General features: G+C 25.5%; 2 protein-coding genes across 3 annotated transcripts in view; one reads left to right on the top strand and one right to left on the bottom strand.

The window, feature by feature from the left end:
- Positions 1 to 1,626: 1,626 nt before the first annotated feature.
- On the bottom strand, positions 1,627 to 7,314 carry LOC126897756 (uncharacterized). Of its 2 annotated transcripts, none has more exons than XM_050671608.1 (2): positions 7,209 to 7,314; positions 1,627 to 5,732 (listed from the first exon to the last, which is right to left on the bottom strand). In XM_050671608.1, the coding sequence occupies exon 2, from the start codon at positions 5,726 to 5,728 to the stop codon at positions 1,832 to 1,834; it is 3,897 nt and encodes a 1,298-aa protein (XP_050527565.1). In that variant the 5' UTR covers positions 5,729 to 5,732; positions 7,209 to 7,314; the 3' UTR covers positions 1,627 to 1,831. The 2 variants fall into 2 exon arrangements, with proteins under 2 accessions (XP_050527565.1, XP_050527564.1); XM_050671607.1 differs by lacking the exon at positions 7,209 to 7,314 and adding an exon at positions 6,755 to 6,917.
- Positions 7,315 to 8,345: 1,031 nt separating this feature from the next.
- LOC126897764 (UDP-glycosyltransferase UGT5-like) overlaps positions 8,346 to 18,154 on the top strand; it is a 13,520-nt gene continuing 3,711 nt past the window's right edge. Inside the window, exons 1-3 of the mRNA XM_050671617.1 lie at positions 8,346 to 9,190; positions 13,821 to 14,043; positions 17,647 to 17,866. Of these exons, the coding sequence (XP_050527574.1) occupies positions 8,372 to 9,190; positions 13,821 to 14,043; positions 17,647 to 17,866 (1,262 nt within the window). The 5' untranslated portion in view covers positions 8,346 to 8,371. The remainder of the gene's footprint in view (positions 9,191 to 13,820; positions 14,044 to 17,646; positions 17,867 to 18,154) is intronic.

The following is an 18,154-nucleotide window of genomic DNA, read 5'->3' as shown; positions in this document are numbered from 1 at the left end:
CCTTGTTATAACAATAAATCTCGGTTCTAATTATGTTTAAGTCTGTGTGGTGGGTAGTCCGGTATTGAAGCTGTGTAATTTTTTTAAATTAAAGGGTTTGTGTTTAAATTGAGTTTGGAATGAAATCTAGTATGGTGTAAAATAGCAAGTCTGACAGTTATAATGTTTAAATCTTTGTATAGGTTATTATTACACACCAAGGCGCACCAGTTAACATCCGTAATATAATTTTTTGAAAAGATTGTATTGGTCTAATGTTAGATAGTTTAGCTGGTCTCCATATCTGAATACCATAAGACTAGACTGGTCTGATTATTGACTGATAAATAAGTAATTTTGTTTGGAGGGGTAATTTAGATTTTACTAACAGACGTAAAAGATGAAATCTGCTGTTGACTTTTATTCTTTTGTCTTTCAGGCAAGATTCCCGCGTCAATCGTTTGTCCAAAATTATGCCTAGGTACTTAGTTTCATTGTAGGTATTAAATTAATTACTGTATTGTTTAATTTTTTATCTGGGCATTTTTCGGATCTGAGGGCGAATGATATATGACTTGACTTATTTGTATTTATTTAAATAATCCAGTTCTTAAGCCAAGATTTCATAATTTTGACGTGCGTTTGTAGATGATGGGCAACTTCAATAATAATACTATGAGTAGAGAGTATAGCTGTATCATCAACAAATGTAGCAAGAAGTGTATTAGTAGACTGAGGTATGTCTGCGGTAAAAAATATTGTTGAGCTCGGGAACTAGTCAATTTTTTAAGAAATGTCTGTTTGAATTCTGTAGTAAGGATAATTTACACTGTCTTGTCTTACCGTAAACTTTCAAAACAGCCCGCCATGCCAGATTTGTCAAATACCAAAATTTAGCAAACAAAATGAGTCAATTTTTGTAATCAAAATTATATAAATAATGTATTATGACATTAAAGTTGGAAAATTAAACGAAGTTATTTTTACTACGGTGACCACATTTTTATTGAAATCAAATCGTCATTAAGTTCGTTTTAAAAACTTAAATTGGATAAATGTTTAAACTTTAAAGTATCTAATTTTCCCTTTTTAAAACTTATACAAAAATAAAAAAATGTTCACAAATTTTTTATTATGCTGAAACTCCGTTCGTACCAAGTTTTTAATCCAATTTTCAAAAAAATAATATTATCAGTAGTAAAATTTATTGACATTTTATTTTTTGTATAAAGTAATAATTTATACTAGCAAAAAAAATTTACTGTTTTCAATGATACAAATTTTTGGAGTATTTTCGTAAAAATAAATTTTGATAATTTCTTTTATATTAAGAGTAAAACCTTCAATAAGATATTATTTGGGTAAAATTATAGGTCTGGTCCAAGTAAAAAAATTAATCAAGTCTAATTTGATATGATCTATTCAAAAATTACTACAAATATAATTAAATTTTTTTTAAGTTTCATACATTAAATTTTATTTTCAAAGAAAATAGTTCATTTGATTTTTTTTTACAATTCGCACGAGCGTCACGATTTAATATTAATGTTTAATCTGGTTTGTTGCGACCTAGCTCAGTTCATTTTAAATTAGACCTAGTCCAAAACACCAGATAAATATTATGAACTGTAATAAAAAAATAATTGATTATCAGACTTAATAAAATTTAATAATAAAATAAAACAAATTTTCACAGTAAAAATATTAATACAAATCAATTAAAATATTGCAAAACAAATAAATGGTAATAAATAAATTTTTTTACAATTACAAATGGATATTTAAAATTAATACAAACTTATTCATTTTCTACCACATAAAAAGTAATAACTGGAGATGAGCCCCATCATTTTTAAATATTCAATCTTCCAGGACGCTTTTTAACTATCAGTGATTGTTCAGTATCTTTCTTTTTGGAACTTCTTTTTTCCTTAACTTTTACACTACTATCTTGTCTATTGGAAGATTTAATTGAATTTTCTTTTTTAGTTAATAATGATGGACTTTCTAATGTCATTTTTATCCTCCGAACTGCTGGTGTGGATTTTATTGGTACTTTTGTTATAGCTGGGGTTTTGAATTCAGAGTTTTCTTTGTTTATTTTAAGATTTGTTTTGGATGGGCTTTCTAGTTCCATTTTAAGTCGTCTTACAGTTGGTGTTGACTTTATTCGTGATTTCGTAGCTGCAGGTGTCTTAAATTCTTTTAGTAGTTTCATTTCAGAACTTGGCGAATGACTAACTTTTGGCTCACAATAACTTAAAATTGTATCCATCTTAAATGAAATATCTAGTTCTCCAGCACTTAAAGATATCCATGGATCAATGTAGTTTTTTTTAGCTTTCTGCAGATAGTTAAGAGACTGATTTTTATTACCATGACGAATCAGATGTTCAGCAAAATAATATTTAGCTGTAACAACTTGTCTATTTTTCAAAATATTGTATACTTCATTTTTATTAAATTTTGGTGTGAAAAAGGATATTAATTTAAAAATTAGTTTAAAATAATTTTCTGCCATATTTTTTTGACTTGTTTTTGAACAATAAACTGCTTTAAGAATACAAAGTTCAATAACCGAGTAAGCTATTGTTGGGTCATGTGATTTGTTGCTTTCTAAAGTGTCATTACAAAAATCCATTAAGCTCATTTGAAAGTTACTATCATTTAATCTTTTTAATGAAGGAGAAGCTATTCTATTTGGCCTAGGATTTGGTACACATCTATAATCTGATAACGGAGATGATATTGTACATGGAGAATCATGAATAGTTAATTTTTGCATTTTTAAGTCTACATCATCTTCTTTGAAATCTAATAGAGTCATCAAATGTTCTAATTGACCATTAAAGTTTTCAAAGTTACAACTTACTAATTCATTCCAACAGTTCATAGAAAAAACATGTAGTGCTCTTTTAGTTAAGACAGATTTTAGAACAATATTCATTTGAACTTTTAAAAAGCATCGTGCTTCAACAGGTTTAAATGTATTAACATATATTAAATTTAAATAAGAGCAAATGTTCAATAATATAAAATGCATAACCAAATAATCACTAAATGAATCTAATCTTTTAATGAGATTATGTGATATATTGTAAGCATCAATAAAAACTGATAGTGTTTTACTAGGATCAAATTTCAATGACTCAAAATGATAACGACTTTTTATGTAGTAATATTCAGCTGTTAGTATAATATCATTATTAAAATCATCAATATTTATACTATCCAACAAAATTTTAGCTTCATTAAAATTGGAAAAATTTAAAAATGAAATTATCAAAGTCAACTTGTATTCGATATTCATTTTTGGAAGTTTATTTGCAACTATTTCAAGTTCTTTAATATCTATTAAACCAATTTTTACTTGCTCTAATAGTGCTATAAATATATATTTATCGCACTTTTTCATAAGTGCGATGTTGTGTAATAATTTCCAAACTTCTACTTCTTTTGAATCACAATGTAGTTTATAAATATAACCAGTTTCTCGAAGACTTATAAAAAGTGTTTGAAGGTCGTACTCATCTTGTATTACAAAATTTTTTATATTGGACCAATGTTTTAAGGCTAAATTTAAATAATTAAATAACTTAGGCTGTATCTTTAATGGTACTATCCAAGACATAGGCTGATAATACAAGCTACTTTGTTGTTCTATTCCTGGTTCTTGTCTTTCTTCAATATATGAATCCAATTCTTTACATACAAGATTCTGGAGATGTTTTAATGAACACATAAATTGAGCATAGTACATATTTCCTATAACCAATGACATATTATTGGTATTCATTGCAGAATCCACTTCTAATGTATGAGTAACGTCATCTATGACTTCAATTACTCTTTCTAAACCTTTAACATTATCCGAATGGAGTATAATGTATGCTGTAGCAATGATAATACGACATTTGAATTCAGTAGATAACTTATGACTTAATAAGCTTTCAAACAATTCGAGTACTGTAGAAATGTCTTGTTTAATTCGACTACGGTTATTATGTGCTTTCAGTTCTAACCACATAATGTCTATATCATCAGTTTTCTCTAGCTTAAGAGATGGCCATTTTATACTTTTCTCTATATCTTTTTCTACCATTTTTAAAATAGTATGTTTGACAATTCGGCCATTTTTTTCTTCTTTACACTTAAGATGTACCCATTGTTGAGCAGCAATTTCAGATTTTGTGCGAATACAAGAATACGCAGTACATTTTAATGCATCTTCAAATTTGTTATCAGTGTACAAATAACGGCTCAATAGTACAGTAATTCGAGCAACAAGTTTTGCATCAATATCGTTATCATCAAGCATAAAATTTAATTTATACAAAAAATTCAAAAATGTTTTAAAAAATTCACCAGATTCTAAATTAATACAAAGGTTATAAGCACTTGTTAATGAAAATTCTTTGAATGATATTTTATTTGAACATTTTGATTTATCAACACTTGTGTACAACGAAAAAAATATTTCCATAAACATTTCAATTTCTTCTGAACATAAATAAGTAGGATTTACAGGTACAGTGTGCCTTATTATAATAAAGACGATATTTATCAAGCTCATTAAAGATGTAACATCTACATTTAAATTACATTTTTCGCTTTTACAGCAAGTTTTACAGAATGGATTATTTTTACTAAATAATATTAAATTTTGAATTAACTGAAACATTTGAGAAGTTGCTTCGCGAGAATGACTCATGAGTTCGTCATACCATAAATTCTTCAACTTTGCTACTGTAGTGACAGCAGCTTTAAAAACATAATAAAGCAATGAATGAGGTGAAATTGATTCAGGGTTGTGTTTTTGAATAAAAGTGCTAATTTTTCTAAGTTCAATATTAACATCAAGACCATTTTTAACTGAACTATGAATTAATTTAAATAATAATATTAAAAAATTAAGTGATTCCTTTTCAGTTTTATTTAAACAACAAACATCAATCATTAGTTCAACATGTTTTATCAAAAAATGAACTTGTATTTGTTTATTCTTCATCATGTTATGCATAACTGCAGTAATACTTTCAATTAATAAAGAATATAAATTCATCATATTATCATGATTGCTAGTTTTTCTGAAAACACTAGAAGATAAAACAGTTTCTATAGTCATTTCTAAGAGGACCAAATCTATTGTACGTCCTTCATGCTTAACAGGTCCATTTACATTTTTAACTAGCGATGATAGTGAATGTAATGCATATTCCATTTCCTTTCCTGTATGATATTTTACTAAATTTAGAACTGTTTCCCACATAAGTAAAATATTTAATTTCTTCAAATCATCATCAATTGGACATCTTTTATAAATATCGTGTGTTAAAAGTTGTACAAGAAGTTTAATTATTTCACATGGAGGTAATGTATGTTTCAAAATATAGTTACTAAAATAAACAGCTTCTGTAATACAATTTTTTGATAACAGATATCTCACAATTACATATAAACTATTTTGCCATGGTTTTATATCGGATTCAATTAGTATTTTAAAGCAACAATCAGAGAGTTCAATCACATCATTAACATTTACAGATCGTAATTGTTTTTTTTCTGTTATTACTAATTCAGATTGAAGTTTATGAGCCAATGTGCTAATAACACTGATAGTAAAATTTTGGAAACCTTTTAAATCCTTGACTCTTTCATAATGATGATTAAATGTAATAATTGCTTCTCTTATATCATTTTCTAAAACATTATTTTGGATCATTAGGTAAATTTTCTTAAGATCTCCCATTTTTCTAAAAAAAAAAAAATGTATATATTCTGCATTATTAATTCACAATCTGGTCTTATTTATATATATTTTTATCAATTATTTTTAATTTCTTATTATTTTTCTATACATTTTAATCTATCTACTATGATTGTAATTAAATTTAGTATTAAATTTAACTAAATAATGGTTAGACGAGCAAAGAACTTATATATCCTACAGTATCAATTATAAATAAAATAATCTTAAATACTAATAGAACAGAGTAGTTAAGATAAAAAATTGTCAGATACACAAAAATTCACTAAATTGAAACTTAAATTTAGTTTAAAAACTAAACGAGATTTGAGGGAATTTAAACTATTGAAAAAAATGAAAATTAAGGTTTTGTAATTAATTTTGAGTAGATTTGTTAGTAAGTTATACTTCATTTTTACATGAAATATATGAACACATTATTATAGTCTGAAGAACATATCAAAAAAAAAAAAAAAAAAAAATAACAATATTATATAGATTTTTTTTATAATTAGTGTTACAATGATTAACTCACCCTAAAAGTAACATAGTTCTAAAGCTAAATTTTATAACAGAAAATTGATAATATGTTTAAAAATTTATTTTTTGGTAAATACACTCTTCAGATTCTATGGTAATTAAAATTGTTGAGGTACCAAATAGAGAGTATATAAATTACACGTCTATTTTGTTTCTTAATATGGAATGAAAAAAATTATAAAAATATCTTTGATAGCTAAAATTATTGTTTTAAAATTCAATAGGACAGTATAAGATAGTATTTTTGCATTGTATAATTATAAAATAGTTAGGGTTTTAAACTGTCTAACATTTAGGATAGACCTATTTGTTTAATTGATCTTTTGTGCAACACACTTAAAAACTATAGTATGATATGCTCTACACTGCAATAATATTATGTATAAATTTAAGATCTTACATAGTATGATTTCTGAAAATAAACCTATTTATAATTAATTAGATATTTTGTTAGTCTTTAATCATGAATTATCACAATCAGTGATATACCTTTCAAAATTGGGGAATAAAAGGTAAATGGCTCGTGTAGTTTCTCTTAATGTATCACAAGATATAATCATGGTCTATATCTTAATTTATCAAAATAATGTTCATTTTATTTTAATAATTTTTCTTCTAATCCTAACAAATATTGACAACTCTTTAACACGATATAGGTGACCCCATCAAATATACCTTTCATTAAAAAATTTGCAACCCTAAAAATAGTGCGCTAGAATATAATAAAAAAATAGAATGAAATAAATAATTTTTATTAATTTTGTATAGAATAAAGCTATAAATAGCAGTTTTTAACTAAAAATTTAATTTAAAATATTAATAATTCTTTTATATTCTAAACTAAAAACTAATTTAGTTAATACAACTAAGTTTGTTAATAGAAATATTATTTAATTAAATTTAAAAATAATCATGTTAGTGATTGAAGGAAAAAAATACATACCATTAAATTAAAGCATTACGACATAAATACAATAAATAAATTTTCAACAATTCCCAAGAATATTATTCAAAGTTGTTATTCTTCATTTATTATCATAATATAACCGTTTTTATTATCAAATTTATGTATTTCATGGAGGAAACAAAAAAGTGCAGTAGTTAAGATCTTTTTTTACAATTATATTTTGTAGTTTTCTTTCAATTATATTTATCACCACAAATGCCTTGATCATAATCTCATGTTATCATAAAAAGAAAATGAAATGTTATAAATAATTATGGCCTTGTTTTTTCATTGGAATTGATTAAAAATAAATTTTTTAGATAAATAAAAAAATATTCTTACAGAAAATTTTGATGGGCCGATATCAACTTGAGGATAAGTACTTATTGACTTACAAGCATTTTTATACATTGAGTTGATATGTAATGCGGTTGGATACAGCTCATATAAATGTATGTTTATAACGAATTCTCCTATAGCGATACTTTATCACTCTATGTATTAAAATGCTTGTAACTTAATAAGTATTATCCTCAAGTTGATATCAACCTATCAAAATTTTCTGAACGAAAAAAGCTAAAAAATGGTTGTTTTTAAATTTCCAAATAATGTAATTATTAAAAATATATATTTGTTTAATGAAGTCTAAAACTATAAAAATTAAAAAAAAAAATGTAACGCAAAATAGCCCTAGATCAAAAATTATTAAAGATGTCAAAACTTAGTGAGACAATTAGTATAAATATATGTATATATTTTTAGCTCCAGAAAAGAGTCACATTTAAGCCACAAAAACACATTTGTATAACGTTAAGTTTTAATCTCTTTTTAATAATATAAATAATATGTAATCATAAATATATAATATTTGTTAAAAGGTATATTCAATTACATTTATTAAATTAATCTTTTTTTTATTTATTTGTGTACTTCATTTTATTCTATTCATGTTTGTAAATATATTTTTACGATTAACAATACTAATATTTATTATACATCTATTAATTTATTTAAAGCACTTATAATTTCAGCGTGGTTTAAAGTTTGACCACATTTCTCCTTCCAACTTACCTTTTACATGTTTCTCTGAGAACTATGCCGTACTAATTGTGACATTGACCATTGTTACTAGTATCAAGTAGTTCGCGTTACAGTTGATTATGACTCTGATCATTTTATTTTCAACTTTATTCATAACTATAATATTATGTGTATCCAGTGCTCGTATTCTTGGTGTATTTCCACACTTTGGTAAAAGTCACCATCAAGTATATTTGCCTTATATGCATGAATTAGCAAATTGTGGACATTATATTTTAATAATTAGTTATTTTGAATCCTCGCATCCTAATATTACAGATATCAGTTTAAATAGTATTAAACCCACGTTTGAAAACAGTAAGGAAATTCCTGACATATCATCATTTAGGTTAAGAGATTGGTTATCAGAGATATTATTACTGTACAGACTCGCACAAGATACTGAAAATCTATTTGAAGTACAGGGAGTTAAAGAATTAGTAAATAACAATAGTCAAAAATTCGATTTAGTTATAACTGAACATTTTAATAGTGAATTTGCTCTGGGTTTTGCCGTTAAATATAATGCACCATTTATACTGCTTAGTAGCTGCGCCCTCTTACCATGGACGGCTTCTGCAGTTGGACAGCCACATGAGGTATTATACAGACCTGCGACTGCTAGTGGATTATCACAAAATATGAATTTATATGAAAAATTTCAAAATATTCTATATACATTCGGTTGGAATTTAGTATTTCGATTATTCCACCGACCATGGAGTCAACGAATTATTCGAGAAAAATTAAATCTACAGCTTAACATTAATGATTTTGTTTTAAAAGCAAGTTTAGTGTTGGTCAATAGTCATTTTTCAATGAATGGACCATATCCTTTGGTTCCACAAATAGTTGAAGTTGGCGGATTGCACATAAAACAACCTGATAGATTACCACAAGTGAGTATGACCGAATACTAATAATAATATAATAGAAAAAAGTTCGGATTAACAAAATCAAGGAGCCGAGCTAATTTTTCATTTATTGTAAGAGGAACATATTAACAGTTATGACATATTTATATTTATATTAGAGTTATATATTGTTTTAGGAACTTTCCAAATTTGGTCCTATTAAATATTTATCATAGTATTAATTTTTTTATAGTTCTAAATAAACAAAATTATAAAATAGATAGAAGTGGATCAGGTAATGAGAATGTATTAAAACTTAAAAGAAGATCACCCAGCATAGTGGGGACACGGTACAGTTGGGACAAATATAAATTATTGGACAAAAATTAAAATATCACTATCGTAAAACACGCTTTGGTGCGATTCTGTTTATTATTTAGTTATTATATTATCAACTAGTTCATCAAAATAATAGGCGTTTTATCTGATTAAAGAAAATGGCTTCAATATTTTATAAATATCTCAACACAACCAATTTAAAATTACTGTTTCTTCTAAATTTCTACTTTAGATTTCTATAACTTTTATGATAATTATTGTATTGATATGATTTTTTTTAAAGGAATATTAAATATTAATTTTTTTTAAGCCATACTTTTAGCTACGATGCGAAGCTGAGAAAGTATTAATTTTACAATGATGTGTTTCTTTTTTTTTGTGTCTGTTACCACTTTTTCTCAGCTCTCACTGATTCGATTTCTTTCAACGATACGTCAAAAGATCACAAATCGTATCTAGTCAAAGACATTACCTTTAAATATTGAAAAAATTTCCCTCGTTCCCCGTAAATGGGGAAAATCTCCAAAAAAATTTCAAATTTAAAAATCGCTAATTTTCGATATTTTTTCAATTTTTTTTTACTTAAAACTGTCATAACTTTTTTAAAAATGACCAAATTAATAAAATTAATTTTTTTTATAAATGCATGTTGTCTTTACCTATCATTTGGTATGTATATTTTATAAATGTGACCCTTTACCTGCTCACAGAGAAGGATTCAAAATGACAATTTTTTTACAAAAAGTTGACTTTTTTAACTTAACTTTTGAAAGTGTTCCGGAAACTCTTACACTTTTATACATATCTTAAATTAAAGATAATGTAATATACTTTATTATGGAAAAAAAAATGTCTGACTTTATTTTGTCTTCACGGTGAAAATTGAATGCTATTTTTGTGTTAAAATTCTGGATTTTATATTTTAAATATTTAACTTTATAATGTTATAACTTTTTGAAAAATATATGGATCAATATAATTTTTTATGAGAAATAATATTTATATCCTTCTTTCATTCGACATACTTTTTTTTTAAATAATACCATTTCCTTTTATATATTTGTATATTATAAATATATATAGATATTTATTTATTCATTTATTACACTTATAAATCATAAAACTTGTTATCAGGATATAAATAAGGAAATAGGAGATCATGAAGCTTTTGGAATAATCCATCAATTTTTTAAAATTAAACACTATCTACAGATTTCATCGAAGCTTTTTTTATGATAGTGATTTAATTACTATCAGATATCATCTATACTGAACCCAACTATGCCACATCCCCTGCCGCGACCCCACTGTGCTAGGTTTTTTTTTTAAATCTTATTATTTTTTAAAAACAGTATATTTTTGTAAGTAGTTATGATTACTGCTGGGTTTAAACACCTAAAAATTTTTTTTTTTTTAACTTTTTAATTAACAGTTCCACTTTTGCTATATATTAAATTTACATATTTATTTATTTGGTGTAAACGCCCAGGTGGGCTCAAGTACAGTGACAATAAAACATTGTTAAAATAAGATACAAGTATGTTACAATTATAATTAATTAAGTACATAATATTAAAATAAATTTACAAAAAAAAGAAAGGTGATTTAATGATATGCATCAGGCTACTAAAATCAGTGTTTTAAGGAATACAAATCATTCATAATAAACAAATCAAATTTTAATTTATTGCACTCTCTGGCTATTCGATCAACAGGGTTATTAAAACCGTAAGATGTTCGATGAAAAGGGATTTCAAATGTGGGACAAGAACGTGAAAGTTTATGGATTGTAATAGTTCTGGACAGATTATAGCACCATTTACTAATTTAGAAAGAAAGCAGACGTCTGTATATTTTCGCCTATTAACAAGGGAATCTAAGTTAAGGGAAGCCTGTACAGAATTAAGTGATATTGACTCGGAAGGGTTATTAATAGGAATCATACGTCTCTTATATGCGATTAAACGTAAAAATCTTCTTTGTACACGCTCAAGCGATTCTATCAATCCGACTTGTGAAGGATTCCAAATAACTGAGCAATATTCTAACGTAGGTCTAACTAAAGAAGTATACAATTTATTTATCCAAATAAATCAATAAATTAAAATGTATGAAGGTGATTTCAATAATTTAAAATCATTCCTTTTGATGCTTTAACAAAATTTAAAATAAATTAAATGAATACATTACCTTTAGAGTATTTGTTACAATTTTTGAAGCTCTATAGAAAATATACCATATGACCCAAACCTAATAAAAAACTACCGAATGACCTTTTTATATTTAGTTATATGAGATCAAGTGTTCCGTTGCTCTCATCTAACACCGTCTATGGTGACCATTTATTCATCTCAAAATATCAACTCATTCTTTTATGTGTTTTGTAATAGTTCTATACTTGTACAGTATTTTTTAATATTCAGTTTTTAACATTAACCATTGTTTATTATTCTATCATGAAGATAAAATCATATTCAGTGACAAAGTTAAAAGATAAATGTATTTTAATATAATAAATGGGAGTAATTTAATATAATATTATTTTACATAAAATATACGAGGTGTGTTCAATAAATACCCAGACAAAATTTATTAAAAGTTTATTATTTATTTATTTAAATGGATCACCTTCAAAATAGTGTCCTTTAGCTTCGATACAATGCTCCCAACGGTCTTGCCACTTTTTGAAACACCTTTGAATGTCCTCCATAGTTATAGCCTTTAGCTCTTGTGTCGCGTTCTGAATAGTTTCGTTGACGTCATCGAATCTTTGGCCTTTGAGGGTACTTTTTAGTCTTGAAATAAAAAAAAATCACAGGGAGGTATGTTAGGTGAATCTGGTGGGTGAGGTACTACTGGTATATTTTTAGATGCCAAAAATTCACGAAGGAAAGTGCTGAATGCGCTGATGCATTGTCATGGTGCAAAAACCACGACTTTGATTTCCACGTTTCTGGCCTTTTACGGCATACTTTTTCTCTTAATCTTTCTATTACTTGTTTATAAAACACTTAATTTAATGTCTGACCTGTAGATACAAACTCATAATGGACTAAATAAAAAAAATCGAAAAAAACAATGAGCATTGCTTTAATGTTTGACCGGACATGATGACATTTTTTTGGAATTTGCAGTCTTCTATTGTGATGACTTAACTTTGGTTTCGGCATCATATCCATACACCCATGTTTCATCACCCGTAATAATTGATTAAATGACCCAAATTTATAAAATTTGGGTTATTAGAAATCCGAGTTTTTAGTTCCAAACAAACTTCAATGCGATGTTCCATTTGCTTCTCAGTTAACAATTTTGGCACTAATTTTGCGGACACTCTTTTCATACCCAATTCATCTGATAAAATCAAATGACAAGTACCAATTGATATGTCAACTTCATTGGCTACTTCTCTGACAGTTAATCGTCGGTCATATCTAATTTTGTTTCGAACAAGAGTAATGGTATCATGTGTTTTTGATGTTGACGGACGCCCAGGACGATGGTCATCTTCAATGTATATCCACCTTCTTTAAAACGTTTGAACCATTTAAAAGTTACACAACAGCTTAGTAAAACATCTCCAAAAACCAATTTAATTAATTCAAAAGTATCCGTAGCATTTTTACCAATTTTGAAACAAAATTTAATACACGCGTGTTGCTCCGTAATATTATCCATCGTGAAATCATTATTTTATACAAATCGACCAACTTTAATCGCATATTGTCAATGACTGATTTGAGATAATGATTATTATTATTATATACTAAAATAATGGTCATTATCTCTAGTTTATTTTGGTATAATAATATTACCGTTACATCAAACGTTTTTCTGTAATAATTTTAGTCTGTGTATTTATTGAACACACGTAATATATCTTGTGTGCTAGTACTTTGTATATTGGTTTTAATTGTTTTTTTTAATATCTTAACGTAAGTGTATAATTAAGTCCACTTGTCCTATTCTACGAGGAATTTTTTAAAACCCATCTTCCCGTGAATCACATAATTTTTCAATTACATTTTGTACGTTATCATTCGCTCATAAAATTACAAATTTATTAGTGTTAAAAATTATACTACTCGTCTTCTAATCAATCTCATCTACATTTTGAATCGTATAAAAAATTAATAAAATAAATAACAACTAACATAAAAAAATGTAATTTTGATTACTGAATTAATGTCTTAATTTTTTTTCTCTTTAATTTTTGTCAGAAAATGATATTTATTTTTTATAATTTATCTTATTATGAAATATATATTTTTTAACCTCTAATTATTTCATATATTCGTTCTATAATAATTTAATATATAAAATAATGTATGACTAGGACATACAAAAATTCCTTGATGAATCAGAACATGGAGTTATTTATTTTTGTATGGGAAGTATTCTGCGAGGAGAAACATTTCCAGAAAAAAAGAGACAAATGTTCTTAAATGTATTTAATAAACTTCCTCAAAGAGTATTATGGAAATATGAAGGTGAAAACTTACCGTGGAAAAGTCTTAATATTATGACAAAAAAGTGGATGCCTCAACGAGAAATATTAGGTGAGAATGAATAATAACGTTTATTCTAGTAATAGAACTAAACACATTACATTTTCCAAAATCAAGAAAATTAATTTTCGTACTGTTTTTAGCCTTGATATGAAGCTTAATATTAAGTTTACATACAGAGGTGTTATTTTTATTTTGTTTGTCACTATAGTTTTCAATTTCTACTAGATCAATATTTCCTGTATACCATTTTTAAATTTGAATGGTTTACAAATATCGAGAAAACATTTTTTAATGAAAAAACAGCGTCAATCATATAGTAATTGATTACTCAATAATATTTTTTTAAAAATGTTCAGTTAGTTGAAGAAATTACAATAAAATATAAAATTACCTTCTACTATTTTAGCTACGATGCGAAGCTGAGAACGTATTAATTGATGTGTTTTTTTTGTGCCTGTTACCACCTTATATTCTCAGCTCTCACTGGACTGATTTTGATGAACAATATGTAAAAAGATCACAAAATTTGTGATCTTTAATATATCTTTAAATTTAGATACGATTTAATCGTATCTAGTGGAAGACATTACCCTCAAAAATAGAAAAAATTTCCCTCGTTTCCTGGAAATGAGGAACCTACCCTAAAAAATTACAATTTTAAAAATCAGTAATTTTGGACATATTTTCAACTTTTTTTACTTAAAACTGCCATAAATTTTTAAAAAATAGATGAATAGAAACAAACATTTTTTTATATATATATTAGCTATTTACCTATTATTTGGTTTATATATTTTTTTAATTTGACTCTTTACCAATCAATAAGAGGGATTTCAAAATATTTTGAAAATGTTCCAGAAATACTGATACTTCTATATATATATCTTAAATTAAAGCTCATTTAATATAGTTTAATTAAAAAAAAAAAAAAATTGAACTTTATTTTGTCTCCATAGTGAAAGGCTACCGTATTCAATAACATGCTATTTTTGTAATAAAATTCTCGATTTTATATATTTAACTTTATACGTCTAATATTTTTGAAAAATGTATGGATCAATACAATATTTTATGATTAACACTATATATACAGAATGATCGGTTAACTATGTTTTACGTAATATATTTAAAAATACAAGTGTTGTAACCAATTTTTTTTTTTTTACATCATTATGGATCTTTGATGAACTGTTTCACAAGAAATAATTAAATTTCTATCATTATCCCTTATACTTAGAACTTGTATCAACTTCAGATTTTCAAATGACAACTACACATTATTTTTAGATATTTTTGTTCGACATAAAAAAAAAAATTATGAATTTTAAACAAGATACGCTACTTTAAAATTTATGATGTTTGATAAAAAAATTCAATAGTTTTTCCAACACGGTCACATTATTATTTTATGTAGCGATAAGAGCTACCGGTTTACTGTGTCAACGCACGTAGTTAGATTAACTAAGGTAACCTTGGTATGTTTATTTATATAACTGGTAGCGCTTATCGATTTACGACTTCAAACGTTAGAGTCTGTATTTTTTTCTTAATAAATCCTAGATTTTAGAGAGCCGTGGAGCGCTTAATATTAAATAAAGTAAAATATATTTTTAAAAAACATTTTTTTTTTTATTAAACTAAATCTAATGAAGTAAAAAAAATTGGGTTACCATTTGAAAATATGAAGTTGATACAAGTTTTAAGCATAATGGATGGTAGTGGAAATTTAAATTTTCTTATGAAACACCTCATCAAGGATACATAATGTTTAAAAATTTATAAAACTTGTATTTTTAAAGATATTACGTGAGACATAGTTAGTCGAACACTCTGTACTTCATTCGACAAACTCTTTTTTTTTTAATCGGGCCATTTCCTCTTATACAAAGGAGGTTTAAAACTTAAAAATGCGTAATTGAAATAGATCTTTTACAATTTAATTTTATACAAATTTTTCGGAAATACTGACACTTTTATATGTATCTTAAATTAAAACTTATGTAATATACTTTAATATGAAAAAAAAAAATCAAATGTTATATTGTCTTAATGGTGAAAAAGGCTACTGTATTCAAAAATATGTTATTTTTGTGTTAAAATTCTCGATTTCATATTTTTGATTTTATTTTTCTATAACATTTTTATATTAAAATACCTTACAAGGGTTTACCATAGTAATAAGTCCATATTAAAGTTACATAAAATAATCTAACTTAAATTGAAAAAACTGATTTTGAATATTTTACCTCTTACGTTGAAAGAAGCGATTTAGAATTTTTGAACTAACTTTGTCTTTTTATCCAAATATACATGTGGTGTATGGTTGTCTCATTAGAGTTCCACGTTCGGGTACGACGTTCAAATCCGTCTGTTCAATGGTTTTTTTTGCATTTTTTTTTAAATTCTTTTTGAGGTAGAAAAAATTCAAAATTCATTAGATTTTTATCTCATTTAGATTGAATAACTACAATTAGATTTTTTCCATCGTGTCTTTTTTAACATGACTAATTTATAAAAACGAGTATTTACATTTAAAAATGTATTTTTATTTTTAACATATTAAAAGTAATCCGTACAAAATTTCGATTTAAAATGTCATGTTTAACGTATTTTTTTGGTCATTTAAAGTTGATTTTTATGAAAGTGATATAATTAGTAATTTAAAAACATTAAACTTTTAACCTGTTTTAGTTAAACTTGCAAGTTTAAAATTGATATCATGAAATACAAAATTTTATAAAGATTTCAAAAATGGTTTTGTTTAAATTGATATATGGTCAGTAACATATATAATTACTACTAATATAAAATTTATGAAAAAAGCCCAACATTTTGTTAAAATCACTTATTATATTTTTTGTATTTATATCGTAATAAATTATTTCAATAGAAATTTATTAATCGTTTCTTTGTAACTCTTGGTGTTGAAATAGAAGATATAATTAAAATATTCAGAACTATATTCCCAATAGATTTTAACTAATTGGTAGTAATATCAAAAATTGGCGGTGTTAGAAAAAATATAATTGGAGATTTGAAATGAGTACGAAAAATGAAATGATAGAAGTATATTTTTGAATCTGATGGATAATTCTTGTAAAACCTTTAATTCACAATTAACAAAAAATTGTTTTCTGAAAAGTTTTATATAAAGCCCTTTAATTTTTATACACGTTTATCGTAAAATTAATAATTACTACAAAATTTTTTATAAATTCTTCGAAAAAATTATAATACTAAATTATTAAATATTAAACTCTTACTAATCTAATTGCTATAATAAATATTTGTTAATATATAATACTTCTAAATCAAAGAACTACTAATCAGGAATAAAAAAGGAAATAAAAATTCATTTTGCTTTTTGTATAATCCACCAACTTTTTAAAATTAAACACTATCTACAGAAATGCATCGGAATGTTTCTTATGATTGTGATTATAATCACTGTCAGATATCATCTAATTTATGCGACGTCTACACTGTGACACGCCCACACTGTGCTACCGTTTTTATTGTTGAAAATATTCTGAAATTAACAATTTTTAATAATGGAAACACTTTATTATTTTTATAATTAGAAATATTGAGAGTTAGTTTTAAAATAAAAAATGTATATATTAAAGAATTGATGTTTTATTATATTTACAGCTCATCCAAACGTTAAACTGTTTATTTCACATGGTGGTATGTTGAGTACTACTGAAGCTGTTTACGAAGGAGTGCCAATTATAGCAATGCCTATATTTGCTGACCAAATGACCAATATTAAAGGAGTTATGACCTCGGGAGCTGCAGAATTGCTAAATTATAACAATTTAGAAGAAAATGAAATTTTAACAAAAATAGTAGCCATGATTAATAATCCAATGTATGTTTAATTGCTATCTTTAAGAAGATTATTAAATTAGATCTAAAATTTCTATATTTAATTAATTTTACAAATATTATGAGTTAAAACTACAATTAGAGTAGAGAATATAATACAAAATTAACCGCCCGAGAAAAATTTTAATTGAAATAAAAAAGTAATAAAATAATATAAGTAAATTCAAACAAGTATACAGAGTGATTTTTAGCTTCGATGCGAAGCTGAGAAGGTATTGGTTTTACTATGATGTGTTTTTTTTTTTTTTTTTTTTTTTTTTTTTTTTTTTTT

This window comes from Daktulosphaira vitifoliae, unplaced genomic scaffold, assembly GCF_025091365.1.
Source record: "Daktulosphaira vitifoliae isolate Bord-2020 unplaced genomic scaffold, ASM2509136v1 Scaffold_2, whole genome shotgun sequence".
Lineage (NCBI taxonomy): Eukaryota > Metazoa > Arthropoda > Insecta > Hemiptera > Phylloxeridae > Daktulosphaira > Daktulosphaira vitifoliae.
This window is presented reverse-complemented; position numbering and strand designations above follow the sequence as displayed.

Bases quoted from the DNA above. Each gene is read 5' to 3' on its own strand.
- LOC126897756 (XM_050671607.1), bottom strand. From the start codon at position 6,825: ATGATTATATCTTGTGATACATTAAGAGAAACTACACGAGCCATTTAC. The intron at 5,733-6,754 runs GTATATCACTGA...TTTTTTTTTTAG, and splicing joins TTATTCCCCAATTTTGAAAG to AAAAATGGGAGATCTTAAGA.